Source organism: Pecten maximus, chromosome 1 (assembly GCF_902652985.1).
Source record: "Pecten maximus chromosome 1, xPecMax1.1, whole genome shotgun sequence".
Classification (NCBI taxonomy): Eukaryota; Metazoa; Mollusca; class Bivalvia; order Pectinida; family Pectinidae; genus Pecten; species Pecten maximus.
This window is the reverse complement of record NC_047015.1, coordinates 32,030,325-32,053,705: the sequence shown is the minus strand read 5'-3', so window position 1 is coordinate 32,053,705 and position 23,381 is coordinate 32,030,325. Positions and strand designations below refer to the sequence as shown.

At 34.2% G+C, this 23,381-nt stretch overlaps 1 protein-coding gene across 2 annotated transcripts in view; it reads left to right on the top strand.

Moving 5' to 3' along the window:
• Positions 1-23,381, top strand: part of LOC117330505 (tubulin-specific chaperone D-like) — a 73,940-nt gene that overhangs the window by 17,947 nt on the left and 32,612 nt on the right. For both annotated transcript variants that reach the window (XM_033888865.1, XM_033888855.1), the window contains exons 16-36: positions 865-945; positions 1,201-1,274; positions 3,032-3,149; positions 3,373-3,433; positions 3,687-3,741; positions 4,117-4,179; positions 5,170-5,225; positions 5,609-5,690; positions 7,488-7,542; positions 7,935-8,090; positions 8,930-9,070; positions 10,381-10,464; positions 10,747-10,848; positions 11,245-11,298; positions 11,985-12,123; positions 13,117-13,238; positions 15,504-15,581; positions 15,838-15,927; positions 16,795-16,882; positions 17,308-17,417; positions 18,609-18,744. In XM_033888865.1, coding sequence (XP_033744756.1) covers positions 865-945; positions 1,201-1,274; positions 3,032-3,149; positions 3,373-3,433; positions 3,687-3,741; positions 4,117-4,179; positions 5,170-5,225; positions 5,609-5,690; positions 7,488-7,542; positions 7,935-8,090; positions 8,930-9,070; positions 10,381-10,464; positions 10,747-10,848; positions 11,245-11,298; positions 11,985-12,123; positions 13,117-13,238; positions 15,504-15,581; positions 15,838-15,927; positions 16,795-16,882; positions 17,308-17,417; positions 18,609-18,711 — 1,912 coding nt within the window. In that variant the 3' untranslated portion in view covers positions 18,712-18,744. The remainder of the gene's footprint in view (positions 1-864; positions 946-1,200; positions 1,275-3,031; positions 3,150-3,372; positions 3,434-3,686; positions 3,742-4,116; positions 4,180-5,169; positions 5,226-5,608; positions 5,691-7,487; positions 7,543-7,934; positions 8,091-8,929; positions 9,071-10,380; positions 10,465-10,746; positions 10,849-11,244; positions 11,299-11,984; positions 12,124-13,116; positions 13,239-15,503; positions 15,582-15,837; positions 15,928-16,794; positions 16,883-17,307; positions 17,418-18,608; positions 18,745-23,381) is intronic.

The window sequence follows — 23,381 nt, the reverse complement described above, 5'->3', positions numbered from 1 at the left end:
AACACCATCATTCTTGGTTACATTATTGGATATTAATGTAGACCATGAAATAGATATCACTGAACAGATGTTATTAGTATTGAGACTACACAAAAACAAAATTAAGGCTTACTTTTATTGATGGATTGTGTACTTATAACGATTAATACAAAATGTGTATGTTGAAATATTTATCAATCATTATGTGCTTAGGAGCACTTTTATTACATGTATCAGCAGCACTTTAACTACAAGTATCAGTAAAGCTTCAACTATTAGGTCATCTGAGACAAAGTCTCAAGTGACGTTTTCTAATTGTTTTTGTCTTTTGTCATGTGTCATGCTTTTGTCTGTCCGGAAACATTTTACATTTTCAAGTTCTTTTCAGGAACCCCAGATCCAATTTTTATGAAATTTTGCAGAAAGCTTTCATGACCAAAGGTCAACAAAAATTGTGAATTATAGGTCCCCACCCTCATGGGACTATGGGATGGGGCCAAAAAGTCAAATTGACTGAAATTTCAAAAATGTACTTCTCAAGACCCAAATAATGTAGAATCAAATACTTTTGATAGATAGAAGGGTCTTAAGGTTGTATATAGAATGCCTCTGATGTAGTTTTGAATTTACTCACTACAGGTACTTTTAGAATAACTAATACAGGAAGTCTTTGATAGACTGTAGACCTTACTACTTCAAACACTTTGTTAGGTACTTTAAACTCATACAAAATTGTAATAAAATGGAACATTGATTTTTACCTCTTTTAAGGTATTTTATTCACACACAAATTAACTAACAGTAAAGCTTATTATTATTTAAAACTTGTTACTTGTTTGACTTCTTTCAGGTGTTACAGTAAAAGTTGTGTAACCTTTATTTCAGCGTATTTGTGGCCCAGTTTCCACAGTATATTGAGGGTTTGATCAATCACCTTGTTCATATAAAGGTTTCCCACTGGGACAGGTAAGTGGAATGTACAGAGCTTAAAAGTCATGACTGGGACCCAGCATTTAGTCTATTAATGCTGGCATACAAAGTTTTATTCTCTACAAGAATCCACACCCACTCTGAGTAAAATTTTAATCAATATGTGTTGGTTTAAATTTGTTCCATTGCTATATGTTTCATATCATGTTACGGTCACTATAGTTAATTCATTAATATCAATAAATTAATATTAATAAATCTCGGCTGTATCTGTTGTAATTTCTGTTGTAGTGCTGTGCGAGAATTAACAGCCAAAGCTCTCCACAGACTCACCCCAAAAGCTCCCGAGTACATGGCAAAAACTGGTGAGACGGATGCATGTGTATCCTCTATGTTTATCTAAGCAAGGATTATAGGAATAGTCTGTTGTCCAATCATTTTGGTGTTTAATTGATTAACTAGAGAGAGATCATCTGCTTTTAAATTACATGTATATAACTGCTTCACCATATATTTCAAATTAGTAATTGGTGTACTCTCAACAGAATCATGTCTAATATTCTATTCCCTTGCTGACATTTTTAATGCAACCTTTTTGTCTGGAGAATCTTCATAATTTTGTAAAAATATCTTTTGAATTTCAGAGGTAATGATGACAGTTAATTCTAACAAATCAGTCCTACAGAAGGAAAGTCAGTTAAATCAGACCCGTGGCAAAGTCAATTAAATCAGATCTATGTCAAAGTCAGTTAAATCAGACCCATGTCAAAATCCATTAAATCAGACCCAAGTCAAAGTCAATTAAATCAGACCCATGTTGGAGTCAATTAAATCAGCCCCATGTCAATGTCAATTAAATCAGACCCATGTCAAAGTCAATGTAACAGACCCATGTAAGAGTCAATTAAATCAGATCCATGTCAAAGTCAATTAAATCAGACCCATGTCAAAGCCAATTAAATCAGACCCATGTCAGAGTCAATTAAATCAGCCCCATGCCAAAGTCAATTAAATCAGACCCATGTCAATTAAATCAAACCCATGTAAGAGTCAATTAAATCAGATCCATGTCAAAGTCAATTAAATCAGACCCATGTCAGAGTCAATTAAATCAGACCCATGCCAAAGTCAATTAAATCAGACCCATGTCAGAGTCAATTAAATCAGACCCATGTCAAAGCCAATTAAATCAGACCCATGTCAAAGCCAATTAAATCAGACCCATGTTAGAGTCAATTAAATCAGACACATACATGTGTATGCATGTAACGGTCAGTTAAATCACACCCATGTTAGAGTCGATAAAATCAGACCTATGTCAAAGTCAATTAAATCAGACCCATGTCAAAGTCAATTAAATCAGACCCATGCCAAAGTCAATTAAATCAGACCCATATCAAAGTCAATTAAATCTGACCCATGTCAAAGCCAATTAAATCAGACCCATGTTAGAGTCAATTAAATCAGACCTATGTCAAAGTCAATTAAATCAGACCCATGTCAAAGTCAATTAAATCAGACCCATGCCAAAGTCAATTAAATCAGACCCATATCAAAGTCAATTAAATCTGACCCATGTCAAAGCCAATTAAATCAGACCCATGTTAGAGTCAATTAAATCAGACCCATGTCAAAGCCAATTAAATCAGACCCATGTCAAAGCCAATTAAATCAGACCCATGTTAGAGTCAATTAAATCAGACACATACATGTGTATGCACGTAACGGTCAGTTAAATCACACCCATGTTAGAGTCAATAAAATCAGACCCGTGGCAAAGTCAATAAAATCAGACCTATGTCAAAGTCAATTAAATCAGACCCATATCAAAGTCAATTAAATCAGACCCATGCCAAAGTCAATTAAATCAGACCCATATCAAAGTCAATTAAACAGACCCATGGTGAAATCAGTTAAATCAGACCCATGTCAAGGTCAATTAAATCAGACCCATGTATGAGTCAATTGAATCAGACCCATGTCAAAGTCAATTAAATCAGGCCCATGTCAAAGCCAATTAAATCAGGCCCATGTCAGTGTCAATTAAATAAGATCTATGTCAAAGTCAAGTTGATTAGTGCACCATTTATTGTAACCAATTCTGCATATTGTTTATTTATAGTTTTGCCACTGTTGGTGCCTCAGACAACTGGGCCAGACCTTTTCATCCGACATGGGACAATACTAGCTGTAGCTGAGATCACACACGCTCTGGGCAAACTTGTTGCTGAACAAAATAAGTAATAATACTTACTGAAAATTAAAGAAGCATTAATCAATTTCTAATTTTCTACTCCTTATTAAAACTCATTTTTTCAAGCTCATGTACTTGTACTTGTTTCATGTATGTAATTGCAGTTTAAAAAGCACAGAAGAAAAAAGATAACTTTTTTGTTGATTTCAACCAATGTACAAAGATGTGTGTTATCAAATGTCAAAGGAAGATACTGTCAATTTTTTCAGAGCTATAACAGATGTTCTTGATGCAGAGATCATAGAGGGGCTTCGAGGGATTGCCAAAAAGGTCAGTATGTGTTGTTACTGTTTAAGTTATTTAAGTTTGATAAAAAAAATTAAAATATATATCTTATGAGTTTATTTTCTCTTATATGTAGGTAATTCAAGCGGGCTATAGTCCAGGAGGCCAGGGGTGGAGAGAGTAAAATTTTATCAACATATGTAGATTGTTGATATATAGAATCTTAGCTTTGTAGCTGTGTATTACAAATTATTTTCTGCATTCAATTAAGTTTATGATCATTGTATTTTGTTTTCAGCTCCATGATGTCGAGCTTTTCCGAGGCATGGGAGGTGAACTCATGAGAAAAGCAGGTTAGTAATACATGAATGAAAAAACAAATACTGGTTAAAGAAAAACAGTCATCAGTGAACCATGACTGGAAAACAGTCAATTTAGAAATATATCATTCCCAGTGATGGAGGCCTAACAGAAGTATTTTATGTACAATTAAGATCTATAATGATATGATATTTTAGATGACATTACTGCTGTGGTCTTCATTCTGACGGCTTTCTTCCACCCTTTGCTACTTATTGCATGGAGATCAGGCCAATCTGGCTGAAAATAGCTTGGAACAGTTACAATGAAGACTACTAACATATAACATATAGATAAAATCCTACACTGTTTGGCATTTCTTTAGGTTATAGATAATATTCCTCTCATTTGTGCTGTCATTGTTGCAGTGACTTGTCTAATTGAGAAGCTGTCACTATCAAAACTCCCCTACCATGGAGATCCCATCATTGGTAAGTATGCATGATGAGTGAAATATAATTGATATAAATATAAGTAATATCCATCTGGAAAGCAAAATGTTCAATTTACTGGTATCATATATACTTTAATAATAAAATATGAGTTCTTGAAAACAGATATTCGATCTCCAGCCAAACATATTACAATTGTAAGGCAAGTTTTATAACAGTCAAATCCACTGCTATTTAAACAGAAGTTCAAGTTATCTCTTATAAAGCTTTGCTTACTTTCTTCAGTATTTTAGTGGTCAATTAACACTTTCAGTACTGTTGTTGACTATAGTCGATATAAAAATGTACCCCTTCTTCCCTTTGTTGACTATAGTCGATATAAAAATGTGCCCCCTCCTCCCTTTGTTGACTATAGTCGATATAAAAATGTGCCCCTTCTTCCCTTTGTTGACTATAGTCGATATAAAAATGTGCCCCCTCCTCCCTTTGTTGACTATAGTTGACATATAATTTTAATTTCCCTCTTCCCCACTGTTGATTTTATTTGACTGTCCAAGCTGACGTTATTTAAGTATAAATTTGTTGAAAACAGCACCCGACATATGCAATTATCCAATGCAATGACATATAAAAGGTGTTCAAGCCTTTTGAAACAACATTTTGGTTGATAAATTGTGTTTATTTCGTTCAGGTTACGTTTCTTTCCGTTAGAGTAATAGGTGATATTTTCTCAATAGGTTGTTACTGTAATCAATATGGTGGCTTGCTATATTTTCATTTTAGATATCAGTGTTTGGACATTAATAGTGGTCAATGCAACATCTGGATCTAATTTTGTTAAATATTTCTCAATAATATACAACAATACCACTTACCTTTGTATTTTCTATTAAAAAAAAATACACCAAAAATGTGCATGTTGTCTGCCATTTTGTTTTAACTTCTCGGGCCGAGCTTAATAACTACTTCCAGTACGGAAAGAGTAAAAAAAGAGGAAGTGGTAATTGGACATTCTTTTTCTCTCCTCAGAACTATGGCAGGGAATCATTGATGAATGTTTACACTATGTAGAACCAGAAATCCAGGTAAGCATTGTTTGTACCCTGTACTTCTTATTTTAATACCATATTACGCATGCAATAACATCATGATGGTACATATGTAGTAAGCCCATCCATGTCTATTGCAGTCATACTTCATATAATTACTCCTTGGTTTATTACAGGATAATCTAAAAATCTAGATCACTCTTCTGTCTATGTAAATTTCAAAATCGTATCTAAATCAAAATCAATAGTGCCCATGGACTTATTAAAAATCACAAAAAAATGGGAGTGCCAATAAGAATGATATGTCACATGGTCATTACATTAGTAAATATTATGTATAGCCAATCAAAATATTAAACTTTAAAACATTTATAAAACAAAACCTGAAATAGAGTTACACATGTTGATATCCTTTACAGGAAGCAGCTGTGGCAGCCATTCCAGCCTTTTTCCAGGAGTATTATTCAGACAGTAAAGGAGATGCCATCCCAGACCGACAAGGTAGAAATATATCGGCCATCTTTCAATTTATGGCTTTGTAGAAAGATGATTCACAGCAATTACTATCTTGGCAAAGTTACTCTTTGATTTTTCCTGTCTTTGATATTTATATAATGCACAATTTAACTACAATCCAACCCAGTTTTGACAAATTTCTGGGGACTCCCTCAAATATTTTCTTACTATACGGGTTTCGTATTATGTGGGGTCGTATTTCCAATGTGCCCCACCATGTATGGACGCAAAGCACATGTACACTTCGTACATGGTTGTATACACACGTTTCATGTCACACATTTCTCACTAAAAATTGACAAAACATGCAGCGGTTTAAAAATAAAACGTTTAAAACATTAATGTAAATTGTAAGTGCGTGGCGTCCAGTCTTGGGTTATTTACAGTTGGCCTTCCAATACACAATAGGCCTACAACGGCTCTATAATGTCATATCACGATTGCGCTAATCACATTTTGCAGCTGCGAACAAATCACTGACCAGTGTTTGTTTGACTCTTTCTGAGCTGACCTTACTTACAAATATATCCAGGTCTAAGAGATTTTTGAAAACACAATCTTGAACGTCATTTTGATTTTGAACAAATGATTTCAACTTGTCATGGCATTTGTAGGCCTCACGATCTGTTGTAGCAGGACTGGACTAGGTCGATCATCAGTGATCAGGTAGCTCAATTGGTAGAGCATCCGGCTAGTGTTCGGAGGTCCCGAGTTCGAACCCCAGTCTGACCGCTACATTTTCTCCTCTCCTGTTACAAAATTGGCCGCCCAACTAAAATACCCACGTTGGTGGTAAAAGGGTCTGGTGTGTCCTCGAGGGCGAAGGCTTGGAAAAAAGGAGGGAGATGTGTAACGGGACAGGACTGGGTCGATCATCGGTGATCAGGTAGCTCAATTGGTAGAGCATCTGGTTAGTGTTCAGAGGTCCCGGGTTCGAACCCGGGTCTGGCCGCTACATTTTCTCGTCTCCTATTACACTGTAACGCATGTATGGGTCAGTACCATCATCATTGTCATCATCACTCTCGTGGAGCTCTGTTCCTTTCTTAGAATTGATAATGTCAGCCTCAGTAATCTCCAATGGTTAACATTGTTTAATTGAACACTACTCATTTACAAAGGTCGTGAAAACTTACCTGTGTCACACTTGGCTGACTCTGACTTTGACACTTTGTAATATGTGGGTTTAAAACAACACAAACAGTGGTCAAGGGACCCTGGCATGTCTGCGTATTACCCGGGTTTTCTTCATAACCGATTCATATTAAGTAGGTAAACAATATAAGCATATTGCACACGGTCTGCAGGGGATTTGATTTTCAATCGTATAAAGCGAGTTTTTGTATTACCAGAGTTTGTATATAGTGGGCTGGACTGTATGTTTAGTTTGAATAAGAATGATGAAAAAAAAACCTCAAACTCCAGTCCTCATACTCATTACATCACACTTGAAATGTATATCACTGATTCAGAAGTTCTTTTTCAAAAAAAGGAGCAGCTTCCCTTCATTAACATCCCCACCAATTTTCAGCTCGATGGCACCAGTGAAACTGAAGAAGAAGTTTAAAATGAATTTTTCAACATGGAGGCCATCTTGGATTTCAGACCAACCCGAACAATGACAACACTAGGTCAGGACCAAGTTCTGTTACAGAACTTTGGACTCTATATTCTGCCTTATGGTGATATGTAGTTTTTATTGTTGAATTTTTAGAAATATTTGAGATACAGTTGTTTTTTAACATTTTACTTATACTGTTTTGGTTTCTTTTTTTTTTACAGAAAATGTGATAAGTAGGTACCTTAAAGAACTAAAAAGTCCAGTTGAAATATCAAGGTATGTTTAATTTTATACAATTTAATATAAACATATACCAGCATGATTAATGTTCACTTTTAAGACTTTATAACTTTTAATTTAAATATTTTGATAGTATTGGTAGAGCATAGCCCTAGATCCTGTACAGAAATCTATTTGGAGACAACGAAAACATCAGGAGTTAGATATTTGTCTTTCTTAGACTCAGTAACTTAACTTACTTGGACATGGTGACTTTATATTCCTTGGATACCTGGCTGCTTGATTTCCATTTAGGAGGGGAGGGGGGGGGGGGGGGGGGGGGGGGGGGGCGCGACAAGTTAAGCAGGTTCAAGCACCTTAGCCTTGCTTTATTGGATGGTATATGTGAGTGTATATTATTTTTAAAAATTCCATTCAAACTGTTGTAGGATGGGATATTCCTTGGCCATAGGTGCAATACCAAAGTTTTTCATCAAGAACAAACTCAGAAGTGTACTGAGTGGTCTAATGGGGGCATCTCGAGTGACGGAGAAGGAGAAGAAATGGGCTGAGTCACGACGTGATGCGGTCAAGGCTATCACAGGGTAAGGATGGAAATTGGGAATCGGTTATTAAACCTCTTCTAAGAATAGAAACAAAAGTTGTGTTTAGGTTCATTTTTTAACAAAATTTATACATGTATTTATACATCATATGTACATCATTCAATCTATAGATTGTAATTTTTTCAAAAATCAAGCAACAGATTAGATGTAACAATCATTTCTATTTCCAGAATTTTGATTAGCTGTTAGATGAATTCTAAAACTAGGATAGGAAGAATTGAAATTTGAAAGTATGAAAAAAAGGTTTAACTGAAGAACCAACACTTCTGTTATTTCAAGTGGTGGGATAATGTTCAGGAATAGATATCTTGTTGTATACAATAGTTATGATCTTCTGTATGTTATTCTGTTACTTGCAAAATGCCCAGATACTTGTAAGTATTTTATTGTATAATCATGGAAGATAAGTTTATTTTATTCAGGGACTGACATTCTGTAACAAAATAGACAACAGCCACTACAGAATGTTAGCCAGATCAGACTCAGATCAGTTGATCACAACTCCTATGGGTACATAATCATCCATCATCATATACGTTTGTTATTGTTTCAAAATTGCATAAAAAGTGCAATTTATTATTTCTGTGTTTTTCAAATTATCTGAATTTATTCCCTTTTGGCTCATTTATCAGAAAAAACAATTGGATATGACATGTTTTGCTCCAAATGTCTTGTAATAGTGCCAGGCATATAGGCAAACTCTACAAGACAAAACATAGTGAGAGGAAATTCCTAGGGTATTTGTTACTTTGTATAAGTCTGGAATAATTGGTGTTCATATAGTAGTTTGATTGTAATCTCTGTTTTCCGTTTTACAGTGTATGTCAGACCGTCGGAGTTGATAATGACGGTGAGCAATCACAAGTTCTTTGTTCACACAACATTCCTGAGGTTTACGACACTTTTTTCCTGGCCATGCAGGACTACACTTTGGACAGTCGAGGAGATGTGGGCGCATGGTGAGATCATTGAACTATTAATTGTAAATATGAAAGTATGGAAATGATTAATTTCCTTTTACCTATTAGCAATTTTAATTTTCTATTTCATTTAAGATATTTGATTATGACGGTTATGATAGGCCATTCATCTTAAGCAAGGCCAGTTTTATAGGCAGACATTTCTAAAAGGCTATTTAAATGTAGATGTTTTCACAGTAAAAAACTGTATCTTTACCCTTTGTATGTGACTGCTGTATCAGGAGAATCTTCCCACATTGCTAAATAGAATGCTACATGTATAATGTAGAAAGTTAGATGTTAATAGAAAGGTAGATGTAAATAGAAAGTTAGATGTATATAGAAAGCTCGAGTTAAATAGAAAGTTAGATGTATATAGAAAGCTCGAGTTAAATAGAAAGTTAGATGTATATAGAAAGCTCGAGTTAAATAGAAAGTTAGATGTATATAGAAAGCTCGAGTTAAATAGAAAGTTAGATGTATATAGAAAGCTCGAGTTAAATAGAAAGTTAGATGTATATAGAAAGCTCGAGTTAAATAGAAAGTTAGATGTATATAGAAAGCTCGAGTTAAATAGAAAGTTAGATGTATATAGAAAGCTCGAGTTAAATAGAAAGTTAGATGTATATAGAAAGCTCGAGTTAAATAGAAAGTTAGATGTATATAGAAAGCTAGATGTAAATAGAAAGTTAGATGTAAATAGAAAGTTAAATGTGAATAGAAAGTTAGATGTGAATAGAAAGCTTGATGTAAATAGAAAGTTAGATGTAAATAGAAAGTTAAATGTGAATAGAAAGTTAAATATGAATAGAAAGTTAGATGTAAATAGAAAGTTAGATGTAAATAGAAAGTTATATGTAAATAGAAAGTTAAATATGAATAGAAAGTTAGATGTAAATAGAAAGTTATATGTAAATAGAAAGTTAGATGTGAATAGAAAGTTAGATGTAAATAGAAAGTTAAATATGAATGGAAAGTTCAATATGAATAGAAAGCTTAGATGTGAATAGAAAGTTAGATGTGAATAGAAAGCTTGATGTAAATAGAAAGTTAGATGTAAATAGAAAGTTAGATGTGAATAGAAAGTTAGATGTGAATAGAAAGCTTGATGTAAATAGAAAGTTAGATGTAAATAGAAGGCAGGACGTAGATAGAAAGCTCAATGTCTATGGAAACCTAGATGAATAATATAGAAATCTAGTTGTAAATAGAAAGCTAAATGTGTATTGACAGCTAGATGTAACAAGTACCTTTAGAGCAGAGGCATGAAAATAAATTGCAATTATCTGGATACACATTTTTTCTCTCAGGGCTCGTGAGGCTGCAATGACAGGCTTGCATGAAGTTACAACTATGATTGTCAACACTGATGCTAGTCTGATTACTCCTGAAATGTAAGTTGGTCACTCTCCTGGTAAAAGAGTAAACATTTGATTTTGACCAGAATAGTTTGACCAAAAAATTAATTTTGTAATTAAGGTTATTCAACAATATATGATGTGGCAAAAGATGTTAAATGAATGTAGAAAGGTTAATATTCAGTAATTTGAGAATTTTACATCAAATTGTCAAATTCAAAGCACACAGCATACCTTATACAAGAAAATGTTATTATTTACACTGCAAAGTATTTATCTGCAGTATGATCATAAGAATGTTTTATTTGTTTATTTCAGAAGTAAGAATTTGTTTTGCTGTCTGGTACAGCAGGCTTGTGAAAAAATCGATAGAACGAGAGCACATGCTGGCAACATATTCAAGTGTCTTCTGTATCACAGGTAGGTAAAGGAGAAACTTTTGACGATTAACTAGCATGTTGTCAAACTGGTCAACCATGACTACCACTAAAGCTGTTTTCTGCCAAGAGAAAAATGTGTTTTGAAACCACTATAATCAATATCTGTTCACTGTTCCTGAATTTTAAAAGTCATTTGTTCAATCATTGGCTATATACAGAGTACTGTATATATTGTAGAATTTTACACTTGGCAGTTACCTGCATTAAAGGTGAAAGTGGTGATCTAAGGATGAGTTCCTAATGGGATTAGTGTTGTCCACAAAGCCTTGTTGAAAACTTTAATTACAATTAACTCATATTACAGATTGAAGTACATGTTATAGCAGATGTATACATTGGGAATTTTTTTTTGCAAAATTCATTCCTTTATTTTCAGACCAGAAATTCCTCACATTCCAGAAAGACAAGTATTAGAAGAAGTTTTTCCCATGTAAGTTTTCTCTTTTTCTGTCTATTGACAGTATTGATACTAGAGCATCATCATTATACACTACGTTATGAATGGTGGCTGGTAAGGGGTCATGTTCTGTTGACCTCAATGTTTAGAGTGCAATAATTAATGATAAATAAAGGGACTTGCAATGGGTGCAACCATCTTAAATTGGTTATTATATAGGACACTCTCATATTCGACTGATACTATTGATTCAAGAGCGACCAACCATGACGAGTTCCAGGTGGAAGACTCCAGAAATTTTTTTTTGCCAATTGCATTTTGATTCATTGTTTGAAAGGTCATCTGAATATGACCCCTTTCTGGCGACGGTCAGATGACATTTATTTTAATCAAGATATATTGTACAACTACAGTATTGACAGAATTTTATACATTATGATTTTGGCCTATAAGGTGAAGTTAAACATGCCAAATTTCAAGGTTTTGTCAAAAATGTGAACTAAAGATATTTCTTTATAAACTTTGAAAAAGTCTATCGGTATAAGTTTTACTTCGATTCAAATTTTGATTTTATCATCAACCCTGGCTGTTGCAAGGACATTAAACACCTAAAAGAGGTCTTCAAAAATACAAGAAAAAAAGATTTTCTTTAAAATACTAACCTATCTTTATCATATAAGGCACATTATTAATGGGATAAGACATGGATTTGTTTCCAGAGAGGCATCAGAGAAAGTGAACTGGGCAGCCCCTTCAGACACATTTCCTCTCTTCACAAAGCTCCTGAAGTGCCCTGCTTATCAGTACAGCGTCCTCCTTGGTCTCACTGTCAGTGTAGGTGGTCTGACAGAATCACTGGTAAGTAGTTCACTCCTTTAATAAACATATAACACGGTTTGGCTATAAACACATTCTGCCTGAATTTTTTCGCATGGTTTTGTTAATTAATTGTTTAAGAGATGCAATGTTTGTTTGTTTGCTAAATTGCTTGTTTTTTTATCACCTCTCAAACAACCAGGGTCATTTTCACAAGGGTCTGTAGTAGCTGGTGGCAACCTCACTGGATAACATACAGAAAGTCTGTAACTTGCTGTTCAGAACAAATTGGGTATATATAGTGTTTTAGCCAAAATCACAATCTTACAGCGCAAAATGGTCTGAAATTTCAGCTTCCTTAGAAACACCAATGATAGGATTCGAACCACACAACTCATCATGGCAGCCATCTTGAAAATCACATTTTCAACTTCTTCTCAAGTTCCACTGGTGCCATGGAGCGGAAAATTCATGAGGATGTTAAGGAAGGGGAGCCAACAAATTAGTGTTGTTATTTTTCAGCCTTGTAAAAACTTCAGCGTCTATTTTGTAACATTAATGTGCAATCATGGTTTTCCAGAACAACACCTAATTCAAACTTCTCAAGTTCCACCTGTGGGATTCAGCTCTTACTTACCTGGAATGATCCTGAAGTAATCTTGACCAAGTGTTGGTATTTTTGGGTCAGTCCGAAATCCAAGATCGCTGTCATGGCAGCCATCTTGAAAAACATATTTGAAACTTCTTCCCCAGTTCCACTGGCGTCGTTGAGCTGGAAATTGGTGAGGATGTTAAGGAAAGGGGACCAACAAAGTGTTATTTTCCGCCTCGTAAAAACTTATTAGAACGCTGTTGGGACCAACCATTTTAGTGATGTGGGAGTAAGTAAGTGGGGTTATACCTAATAAGTGTACCTATGATTAGCAGAGTTCCCGTATGGCTGATTAACTAAATCCAATCTTGCTGAGTGTAGTATGTAAGGGTTTAGCTGTGATCTAAGACTAAGATTTGATATTATATTGTCTTTCTGATCAGGTGATCTACTCAAGTGGCTCTCTACACACATACCTTCGAACCATCAATAAAGATTTGACCCAGATGTCACAGTTTGTCAATGTTGTCATTAAGATATTTGAAAATTACATCAAAGTTGACAGGTAAGACAACCAGATTGATTGATCAGTGTATTACTGGTACTCCAACCCTCCTGCTATCCAGTGCCCTCTCTAGATAGCTTTTGTGGGAGGATTCAATCATTGGACAGATGTTCAGGATTCATGTATATTATTGTATAAAAATTTACAATGAAACGAGTCAAAATGCTAAAACCATATGGAGTGTAGCAATAAGTTTGTTGACACAGCATAACAGAGTATTTAGTGGTAAGATTAGGCAGCTTCATATCTAATAGATTTTACTGAATCAATGATCACTGAAATGTATTCTGGATATAACTGTTTAAATATGGTGCACAAAGAAAATAGTTTGGAATACTCAGCGATAAAACAAGTCGTTGTGTTCCATTTAAGCTGTTTTTCTATAATTTATTCAAATTCAGCGCAATGAACATACTATCAACTAAATGAATTTGTGGTTTGTTACAGGGTTTCACTCCCCATGACTGTATATACAGTGTATTTTGTGGTATGTTACAGGGTTTCACTCCCCATTACAGTATATACAGTGTATTTTGGTGGTATGTTACAGGGTTTCACTCCCCATGACTGTATATACAGTGTATTTTGGTGGTATGTTACAGGGTTTCACTCCCCATGACTGTATATACAGTGTATTTTGGTGGTATGTTACAGGGTTTCACTCCCCATGACTGTATATACAGTGTATTTTGGTGGTATGTTACAGGGTTTCACTCCCCATGACTGTATATACAGTGTATTTTGGTGGTATGTTACAGGGTTTCACTCCCCGTGACTGTATATACAGTGTATTTTGTGGTATGTTACAGGGTTTCACTCCCCATGACTGTATATACAGTGTATTTTGGTGGTATGTTACAGGGTTTCACTCCCCATGACTGTATATACAGTGTATTTTGGTGGTATGTTACAGGGTTTCACTCCCCATGACTGTATATACAGTGTATTTTGTGGTATGTTACAGGGTTTCACTCCCCATGACTGTATATACAGTGTATTTCGTGGTATGTTACAGGGTTTCACTCCCCATGACTGTATATACAGTGTATTTTGTGGTATATTACAGGGTTTCACTCCCCATGACTGTATATACAGTGTATTTTGGTGGTATGTTACAGGGTTTCACTCCCCATGACTGTATATACAGTGTATTTCGTGGTATGTTACAGGGTTTCACTCCCCATGACTGTATATACAGTGTATTTTGTGGTATGTTACATGGTTTCACTCCCCATGACTGTATATACAGTGTATTTTGTGGTATGTTACAGGGTTTCACTCCCCATGACTGTATATACAGTGTATTTTGGTGGTATGTTACAGGGTTTCACTCCCCATGACTGTATATACAGTGTATTTTGTTTTATGTTACAGGGTTTCAGTCCCCATGACTGTATATACAGTGTATTTTGTGGTAAATTTCCGGGTTTCACTCCCCATGACTGTATTATACAGTGTATTTTGTGGTATGTTACAGGGTTTCACTCCCTATGACTGTATATACAGTGTATTTTGGTGGTATATTACAGGGTTTCACTCCCCATGACTATATACAAACAAAATTGTACAGTGTATTTCGTGGTATGTTACAGGGTTTCACTCCCCATGACTGTATATATAGTGTATTTTGTGGTATGTTACAGGGTTTCACTCCCCATGACTGTATATACAGTGTATTTTGTGGTATATTACAGGGTTTCTCTCCCCATGACTGTATATACAGTGTATTTTGGTGGTATGTTACAGGGTTTCACTCCCCATGACTGTATATACAGTGTATTTTGTGGTATATTACAGGGTTTCACTCCCCATGACTGTATATACAGTGTATTTCGTGGTATATTACAGGGTTTCTCTCCCCGTGACTGTATATACAGTGTATTTTGTGGTATGTTACAGGGTTTCACTCCCCATGACTGTATATACAGTGTATTTTGGTGGTATGTTACAGGGTTTCACTCCCCATGACTGTATATACAGTGTATTTTGTGGTATGTTACAGGGTTTCACTCCCTATGACTGTACAGTATATACAGTGTATTTTGTGGTATGTTACAGGGTTTCACTCTCCGTGACTGTATATACATTGTATTTCGTGGTATGTTACAGGGTTTCACTCCCCGTGACTGTATATACAGTGTATTTTGGTGGTATGTTACAGGGTTTCACTCCCCGTGACTGTATATACAGTGTATTTTGGTGGTATGTTACAGGGTTTCACTCCCCATGACTGTATATACAGTGTATTCGTGGTATATGTTACAGGGTTTCCCTCCCCATGCTGAAGATGTTAAATCAGCTTCTTTCTAAAGGATGCTTCAGCTTGTTTGCAGAGGATGAAAAGTAAGATTCTATTCCTTTATATTGATTTTAGTCTTATTGTTCAGTTAATTTTTTTATAAGATTAAAGGGAGCTAGGCTATGGTATTTTTCAGAGCTTTTCAGATGAAAAGAAATTTTCTAGAGGATATTTGTGTTATCTAAAATTAAAACCTACTAGTTGACTGCCAGAGGTAACAAAATTACAAACTTTCTGTAAGTGGACCAGCGATTTAGGTTAGTCTCTGTTTAATATGTGTTTGCTTATCTTACTTTCCAGTCAAGGATTTGCTCAGAAGATTTTGGAGTTGACCAAGAAAGAAATATCAAGAAGTGGGGATCCTCAGAAACTCATAGCTAGTGCTGATGTGTAAGTTACTGGGAATTAATTGGTCTCCAGTGTTAAGGTCAGCTATCTGACCACAGTATCAGTAGGTAATTCATTGTCACTTAAAAATGAAGAAAAGCTGAATGTATAGACTGAGGACAAAAGTATTTGCACATTTCTGTTGTTTTTACCTGACATATTTAGCTTATAAACCTTTATTAAAGCCACTATTTTTCAGTTTCCAACTTTAAACAGCATGTATCTCTTGAAAATTTAATTTTTGATAACAGTGTAAGAAAATTGTTTAAATCGAAATTGAATAAAAAATGCTTCTGAAAATTATTCCACTTATCCTACTTATAATCACACACTTGTGTAGAATCCCACTCACTTAATGTCATAAGTTGGTGTGATTCTGTATTTGACCCTATAAATAACCTGTGAATTTTTTTTAATATAAGGATGTAACCAAGGCTGGACAAAAGAAACCAAATTTGTTTATTAGCTTGTTGGGACAAAGGGAGCTAACTTTTCTCATTGCTTTGCCACTTTGACATCAGTATCCCTGGACACTTAAGTTTTTGTAAAAGTGTTGTGTCAATACTAATGAGGATACAGCTCTGGTATTTCACACGTTTCCCTTGTAAAATGACATTTCAATTGATTCTTCTTTAAACTTGCAGTCCTTTGACCTTCTTAAACTTTGGCCACAGTACAGTACACTGTATGTAATTAAACGGTATGAGATAGGGCTTTCATATTGGACATGTGTGTTCCTTGTCACCTTTCCATTGGTATTATACATTTGTGGACCAGCTGATGTTGACTGTGACTCTTGACCTAACTTGAAAACCAATATCTTTGATAGCATCAGTAAGAAAAGGTATATAATATTTCTTCTGTTACTAGGTACTGTGAGCTATTACAGTTTAGTACAGAATTGAAAAAGAAAGCGCTGTTTCAACTACTACTGTTGATGGGACACAAATATCCAAGGGTTTGTATCATTTTCTTTTCCAAAGAAAAATACCATTATATTATTTAACTAGGAATCTGATATTCTGTGTTTAAAGTATAGAGAAAAGGCGGTACCAATAAACATTGCTACATGTACTAACTAAAACACCTTTTCTGGGGTCGGATGACATCTCTACCATTACTTGCTTTTTTCATCTGTGTCTGTCACATGGTAATCGCACCAATGTATACTTGGTGTGTTAGTTTTTCTGCATAGAACACTAAATTTCAACTCACCTTGTGTCATTGTGGCAGATTAAAGGCATTTTGAGTCCGTTATTGCCTCATATGCATACAGTACCATGGTATATGTATATACATTAATTTTGAGTGCATTTATTGTATTTCAACCACAATTTACATGGATTACCAAGTAATCTGGATTCTGCTGACTTCTATCTGTAGATTCGCAAAGCCACAGCCAACAAATTATATGAAGCACTTGTCACTTATGATGATGTAGCCCAGGAGGAGAAGCTTGACGACGCCATGACAATCATCAGTGAAACAACATGGTGAGTCCTGTGAAACTCGACATTAAAATCTACACATATTACAACAAAATTGTTACAAAAGTACATGCAATTGCATAGATTTATAGTTAAAACTGTAATCATTAGAATATATACTTGAGAGAAGTAAAACATACCTAGTAAGTTAAACAAAGATTCCTGACTTCTGTGTACATGTATTTTGAGATTTCTGCGATAAACTGTCAGTTGGAGTTGTCTCCCCTGATATGTTGGGTTTATCGTTTATGGCAAGAAACGGCTATAACTAGAAAAAATTTATGGTCAAGTTGATATCATTATATATTTTTGTGGAGTTAGCCGAAGATACAATTATGACAACATTATGTACACTCATGCAATGAAATTATTGTACAAACCATTTGTAGTGATAAAATATTTCTTGAAAAAAGATAAAATGAATATTTGTACTTGTAAATAGTGAATATTTGTACTGGTAAATAATGAATATTTCTATTGATCAATAATGAATATTTGTACAGGTAAATAATGAATATTTGTACAGGTAAATAATAACAGACATGAGTACATGGCTGTCAGATACACATGAAATTAATCACTACTGTTTAATGACACCTAACTAGTCATAGCTTTTTAGAACAAAAGCTCTACATACATGTACCACAATGTCCAAACTTGATTCTAGCTTGCCGTTTGTACCGGTTGTCGGCTTTGAGCTTGCTGCCGGCATGTACATTCAAGCAAAGTGGCTCAGTTGCAATATGACCAACATAGACCAAAAACATATTTATTTTTATGTCTTATATATTTATATATAAATAAACATACTTCACAAACATTGTAAACCTCGAACACAGCAGATCATTCAAATCAACGTATATAAGCTTCTCACTTACTCTAATTTTCGGTTGAACACGTCGCCATCTTGTTTGTGGAGGTGCCATTGTTTCCAACCTGAAGGGAATTTTTACCAATTGGCATGTGCCGAAATTGTGCGCACATATTCGGGACACAATAAGTAATTTTGCCACCAGAAATACCAGAATCAAGTTCGCCCCTTATCTCATACATGTACCAAGGTCAATAACTCTGTAGACCCCAATTACAGATTTATTCTATGAATTAGGTTTCACTACACTTTTCAAGTAATTTTATATTGATAGTATGCTGCAAAAAACAAAATTATGTTATTATTATTACTATTATTGCTTTCAGGGACAATGACAAGATCAGTGAAGTGCGACCAATCAGAAACCAGCTCTGTGATCTATTGGATATACCCCAGCCCAAACTTACAGTCAAGTCGGACACCTCTTAAGAAACCAAGTCTTGACCACATGTTGTATTAGAAGTAAGTCATTGTTTAATTGTATGAAGAATATAAACTGACCATGAGTGAAGTGTTGATGGTAAAACCTGACCAAATCTATGTGTAACTAATGAATCCTAAAAAGTAATTATTTCAAACCTTTGGTTTTAACACCCTTTATGACTCTTGAGTTGACACTGTATTTTGTGTATTAAATTGATTGAAGACCTGATAGAAATTATAGTAATATTCATTTTAAATGGTAATTTTTTTCAAGGGATGGATTTTTGCAGAAGTTATTTGATTTTAATCTGGAGATCATCTGAGACAGAATTTAACGGATTGTTGAAACTTATTAGGCTTTATTATCATGATATCAAGTTGTATTTCCTGCATTTCATTTTGATTTTAGCAGAAGGTTTTTTTGTTCAGCATTTGATTTGTGTTGGTCTTGTCTGTCTTATTGGTAATCATTTTGATACAATTATTGCTTTTTGTCGTAGGATAGGTATATATTGTTCCTCCCTTGTTTCTGCATACTTCTGTGAAAGGAACTTTATATTGTATAAAAAAGATTTCCCCAAGCCCACAGTTTGAAGCATTACTTATTGAAGAAGACTGGCTCCCATGGGAACAAAGGAATGTCGCCAAATAGGGAAAAGAGAGAATTTGTTTACTTTTTTCTTTTTTTTTCTTTTTTTGTATGGATGCATTTTGTTAAAATTTGGGAAAAGCCTAACTGTTGTATAAATGTAAGGGTCTGACTTCCCTGTGACAAAGTGGCAGGGCCCAATAGGGGAAATAGAGGACATTTTAAAACTAGCAAATCCTGCTTTATATATTGATAAAGGCATTGATGATGAAATAATATTATCATATAGGTAAAATACTGTAAGAAGTCTGCAGTACTGTAGATATTTACTTAATCACTGTTAAGGGTTGTCTCCCTTCTAACAGCAATTGTGTAAACAGGTCATATGAATCAGTTTAATTCGAAAACAAGTCCGGATGGTGAGATGATTCAATACATAATGCAAATAATTATGAGAAATGAAGAAATAGGAATGTTGTTTTAAAGGAAATAAATAAATTTATTAAAGGAATACCTTCAGACATAATTAGATTAAATAAAAATGTACTGTACGTTTTGTACATTATTCTAACGTCTAAATCCGGTAATTTCTTCCTTGTTCATTTCTCCAAAATGTAGGGAGAACTAAAGAGAAACCTCCTTTTACAATGTAATTTTCCTCTCAACTCTCTTGGTCACAAAGACAAAATATTAAAAATCTGGTCTGTGTTAAATTAAAATTCATCTTCAACATATTTGAGACAAAAATAAACAAAAATGTAAACTGTAGATATATGAATAATTTAATGTATGTTATATATAGTGACCCATTATTTGCTAAGCAGATGCTTGCATACACTTTAGTTAACACTTTTTGACATGACTTTAAGAATCCTTGAAAAGACGCACTAGAGTATTATTGAATAAACCCTGTTGTAGCTGTTTGATCCTCTAAATCTCTTTAGTGATTCCACAGGCCAAAACTGTGGAAATCTAAGGCTAGGAGCCAAAAGTTTGGATATCCAGATGTTGAGGAAACCAAAATTAGCTTAACAAATGTTAATCTTGAATATTGGATGGTATTAAAAGTACATCAGTTAAATCTATTGTCTGAGCCCAGGAGTCATGACATTTATAATTATGCCAAACTTTTGTATTTCTCTATACTCTGGTAAAAAGCTGTGGAGGAGGATATAGCATTGCTGTGAATTCTTGTGTGTATCAAACTATTGTCCATTTAGGCATCTGATGTTTGTTTATGTAGAATATGTCATGACACAATTTAAAGAAAATCATGAGGGATAGTTATCCAATTTTGCACGATTTCATGTGTTTGATTTATGAAATCATGAACCTTATTGATTTTTGACCAGAGGTCAAAGGTCAAGGTCACTAGGTTCTATAAAAAAAATCATGTTTAACATGGCAGTACAATCAACACTGCAACTTCAGAGCTTTCTTAATTTGAGATTAAAAAAAGATATTTGCAGTTTATCTAGATTTACATCACTCGTCAAATGATTGAAATATTTGGGAATGGATAGTTTATGTTTTATCATGACTAGCTTTTACCTGAGAGATTAAGTTTAAGTCGGCTGCCATATTGCTAAATATTGAAAGTTTTGTGATATGTGTATACATGTAAATGTATTTGATAATTGATGAATACACAGGGGTTGAACTCAATAAAAATGGTTTTTATTCTGGATATTTTTAAAGTAGTTGAACTAATTGACATCCTTGACCACCATTCTGTGGAAAAAGTCTTAAAACATTGAAAAATAAACAACTGAAATTATAAACTGAAACGATTAGAATCATCAAAACATTGAATATGATAAGTCATCAGGGTGTCATACTCATCTTGTATCTACAAGTGATGGATGTATGCTGCATAAAATATGGATTTTATTTCAATATACATGTGCTGGATTGGGTTAAATGTCAACCAGTTAGTTAGGATCAAATGTTATGACTTTAAATAGACTGTTATGCAAGGTAAAAAATGCTTTGAAGTTTTCTTTTTAAGTAACATGCATGGGTCATGATATTTAGCTGTAGGTATGCTATTTTTTCTTTAAAACTATGCTTTTAAGTTCAGCTAGAAGCCCCATAGGTATTAAATATTTTTCTGTTGTTAGTCATTTTGAAAGGTAATAATTAAAACATATCCATCATGAAGGAATAAGAAACCAACATGACTATCAAGTAACATAATCTTTGATTTTTTAAATCATTTGATTAGTAAACCAGCATTCTACATGTTAACAAATAAGGATATTCATGTAATGTGCTTCATTTCCAACTGACCAAATAATTATTCAATTCATTGCTTGTTTAGAAACATGTATGATATACACCAATAAGCCAGTCTTTATTTTTTAACTTGAATCAATTATTTATATCTAATTCTACGAATATTGGCTCAGCTAGTACTTTGATTATACATGTATACATTATAACAAGGGGATGGAGCAGAGTAGGAATCAAACAGATTTCAGGGTTGCATGGGCACCAATGCTGGTGAAACAAAAATCTGAAGTGTTTGAATGTGCAGGTAACTTTGATAGATTAGTTCTTAATTTAATAAATAAGCAATTACATATATTTTTTTTAATGTTCATCAAAAATCATGTTTGTATCTATAATTGCTTTATTATAGGTCACCTGAGACGAGGTGTCAATTTACCTATTCTAATAGCCTTTTGTCTGTCAACATACAATGGAAACAATTTACCTCTTTGACTCTTCTCAGAAACCCCTGAACTTAATTCAATGGTAATTTGCAAAAACCTCCAATTGCCAAATGTCAGCTGAAATTGTGAACTATTTGGTCCACAGCCCCCAGGTGACTGAGTGGCATGGCAAAAGGTGTCAACTTGACTGAAATTTCAAAATTCTTCTCAAGACCCAAATAAGATCAAATTAAATTCTATTCATAGATGGAAGGGCCTAAGGTGCTTTACTTGAAAATTGTGAATTTCATGACCCTGGGGTCTCCTGTTTGCCCCTTGGGAGGGATAATCTTTACTATAGTTTATATTCAACTTCCATTGACAGCTTTAAAAGGAAATTAACAATGCATTTGAAGAAATCAAACTGCAGCATAAACCTTCAGGGATGATGAGACTCAAAGGTCAAAAGTCAAGGTCAATTTGGGGCATGTAACCAAATCAGCAGTCAGTATTGATTTAGAGATTAAGCCTCACTATTAAGAATGATTCATCTTTGCGAGCTTAAAGAGATCATGGAATAATTATTTCAAGGACAATCTAAACAATGAGCCAGCAACTTCTGTTACAATAATCGGCTATAGAATAAGTCCAATGTCGTATGTGTCACAAGGTGAAACCCGTAACTTTATGGTGACGTTATTGATGATTACCAACAAGTATGTTTTGACATAAGCTTTTGATGTAAGCTGCATAAGTGGATTTAAAACATAATGTAATTAAATAATGCTTTTAAAATAGATAGAAAATCTATTGATGAATACACTTTTATCCTGATGAAATCCTGTAGTTTGGACACTTTTTATTTCTAATTGATGAGAAGTGTTTATCATGTACTTTTGTTTCTTTATAAACTTCATATATCACTGCCTACAGGGATAAGAGCTGTCACTGATCAGTTTTATGGTGAAGTCCATATGTTGTATTGTCTAGACTCTAATTTGTACTACATCATGCAAGGCCTGTTAGCCTGTGGATACAAACATTCAGATCTTCATATCTCGAATGCTTTTATTCAAATTCCTGCAAAAAAATATTAGAAAATGTCATGTTGTCTTCAGGTGTGTCTTGTCAATTTTGGAAATTAAGGTGATATTAATTCATTCTAATTTGACCCTAAGATGTTGGTTTGTGAAGTTCAATAAAATTGAGCTATTCTTCACACCTTACTTAAACTTATATACACAAGTGAGATATATAGAAAACCTCTGGGGTAAACTTTTGTTTGTCTGGCTCTTTAAAACTTTGTGGGCTTTATAATCATGATAATGATGTAGTGTTGTATTTCTGCATGACATTGTGATTGAACAGTTCTGTCCCACAGTACTCTTGTTGCATGCCTTAATTACAGATGCTTATCCCACCAAATAATGTGT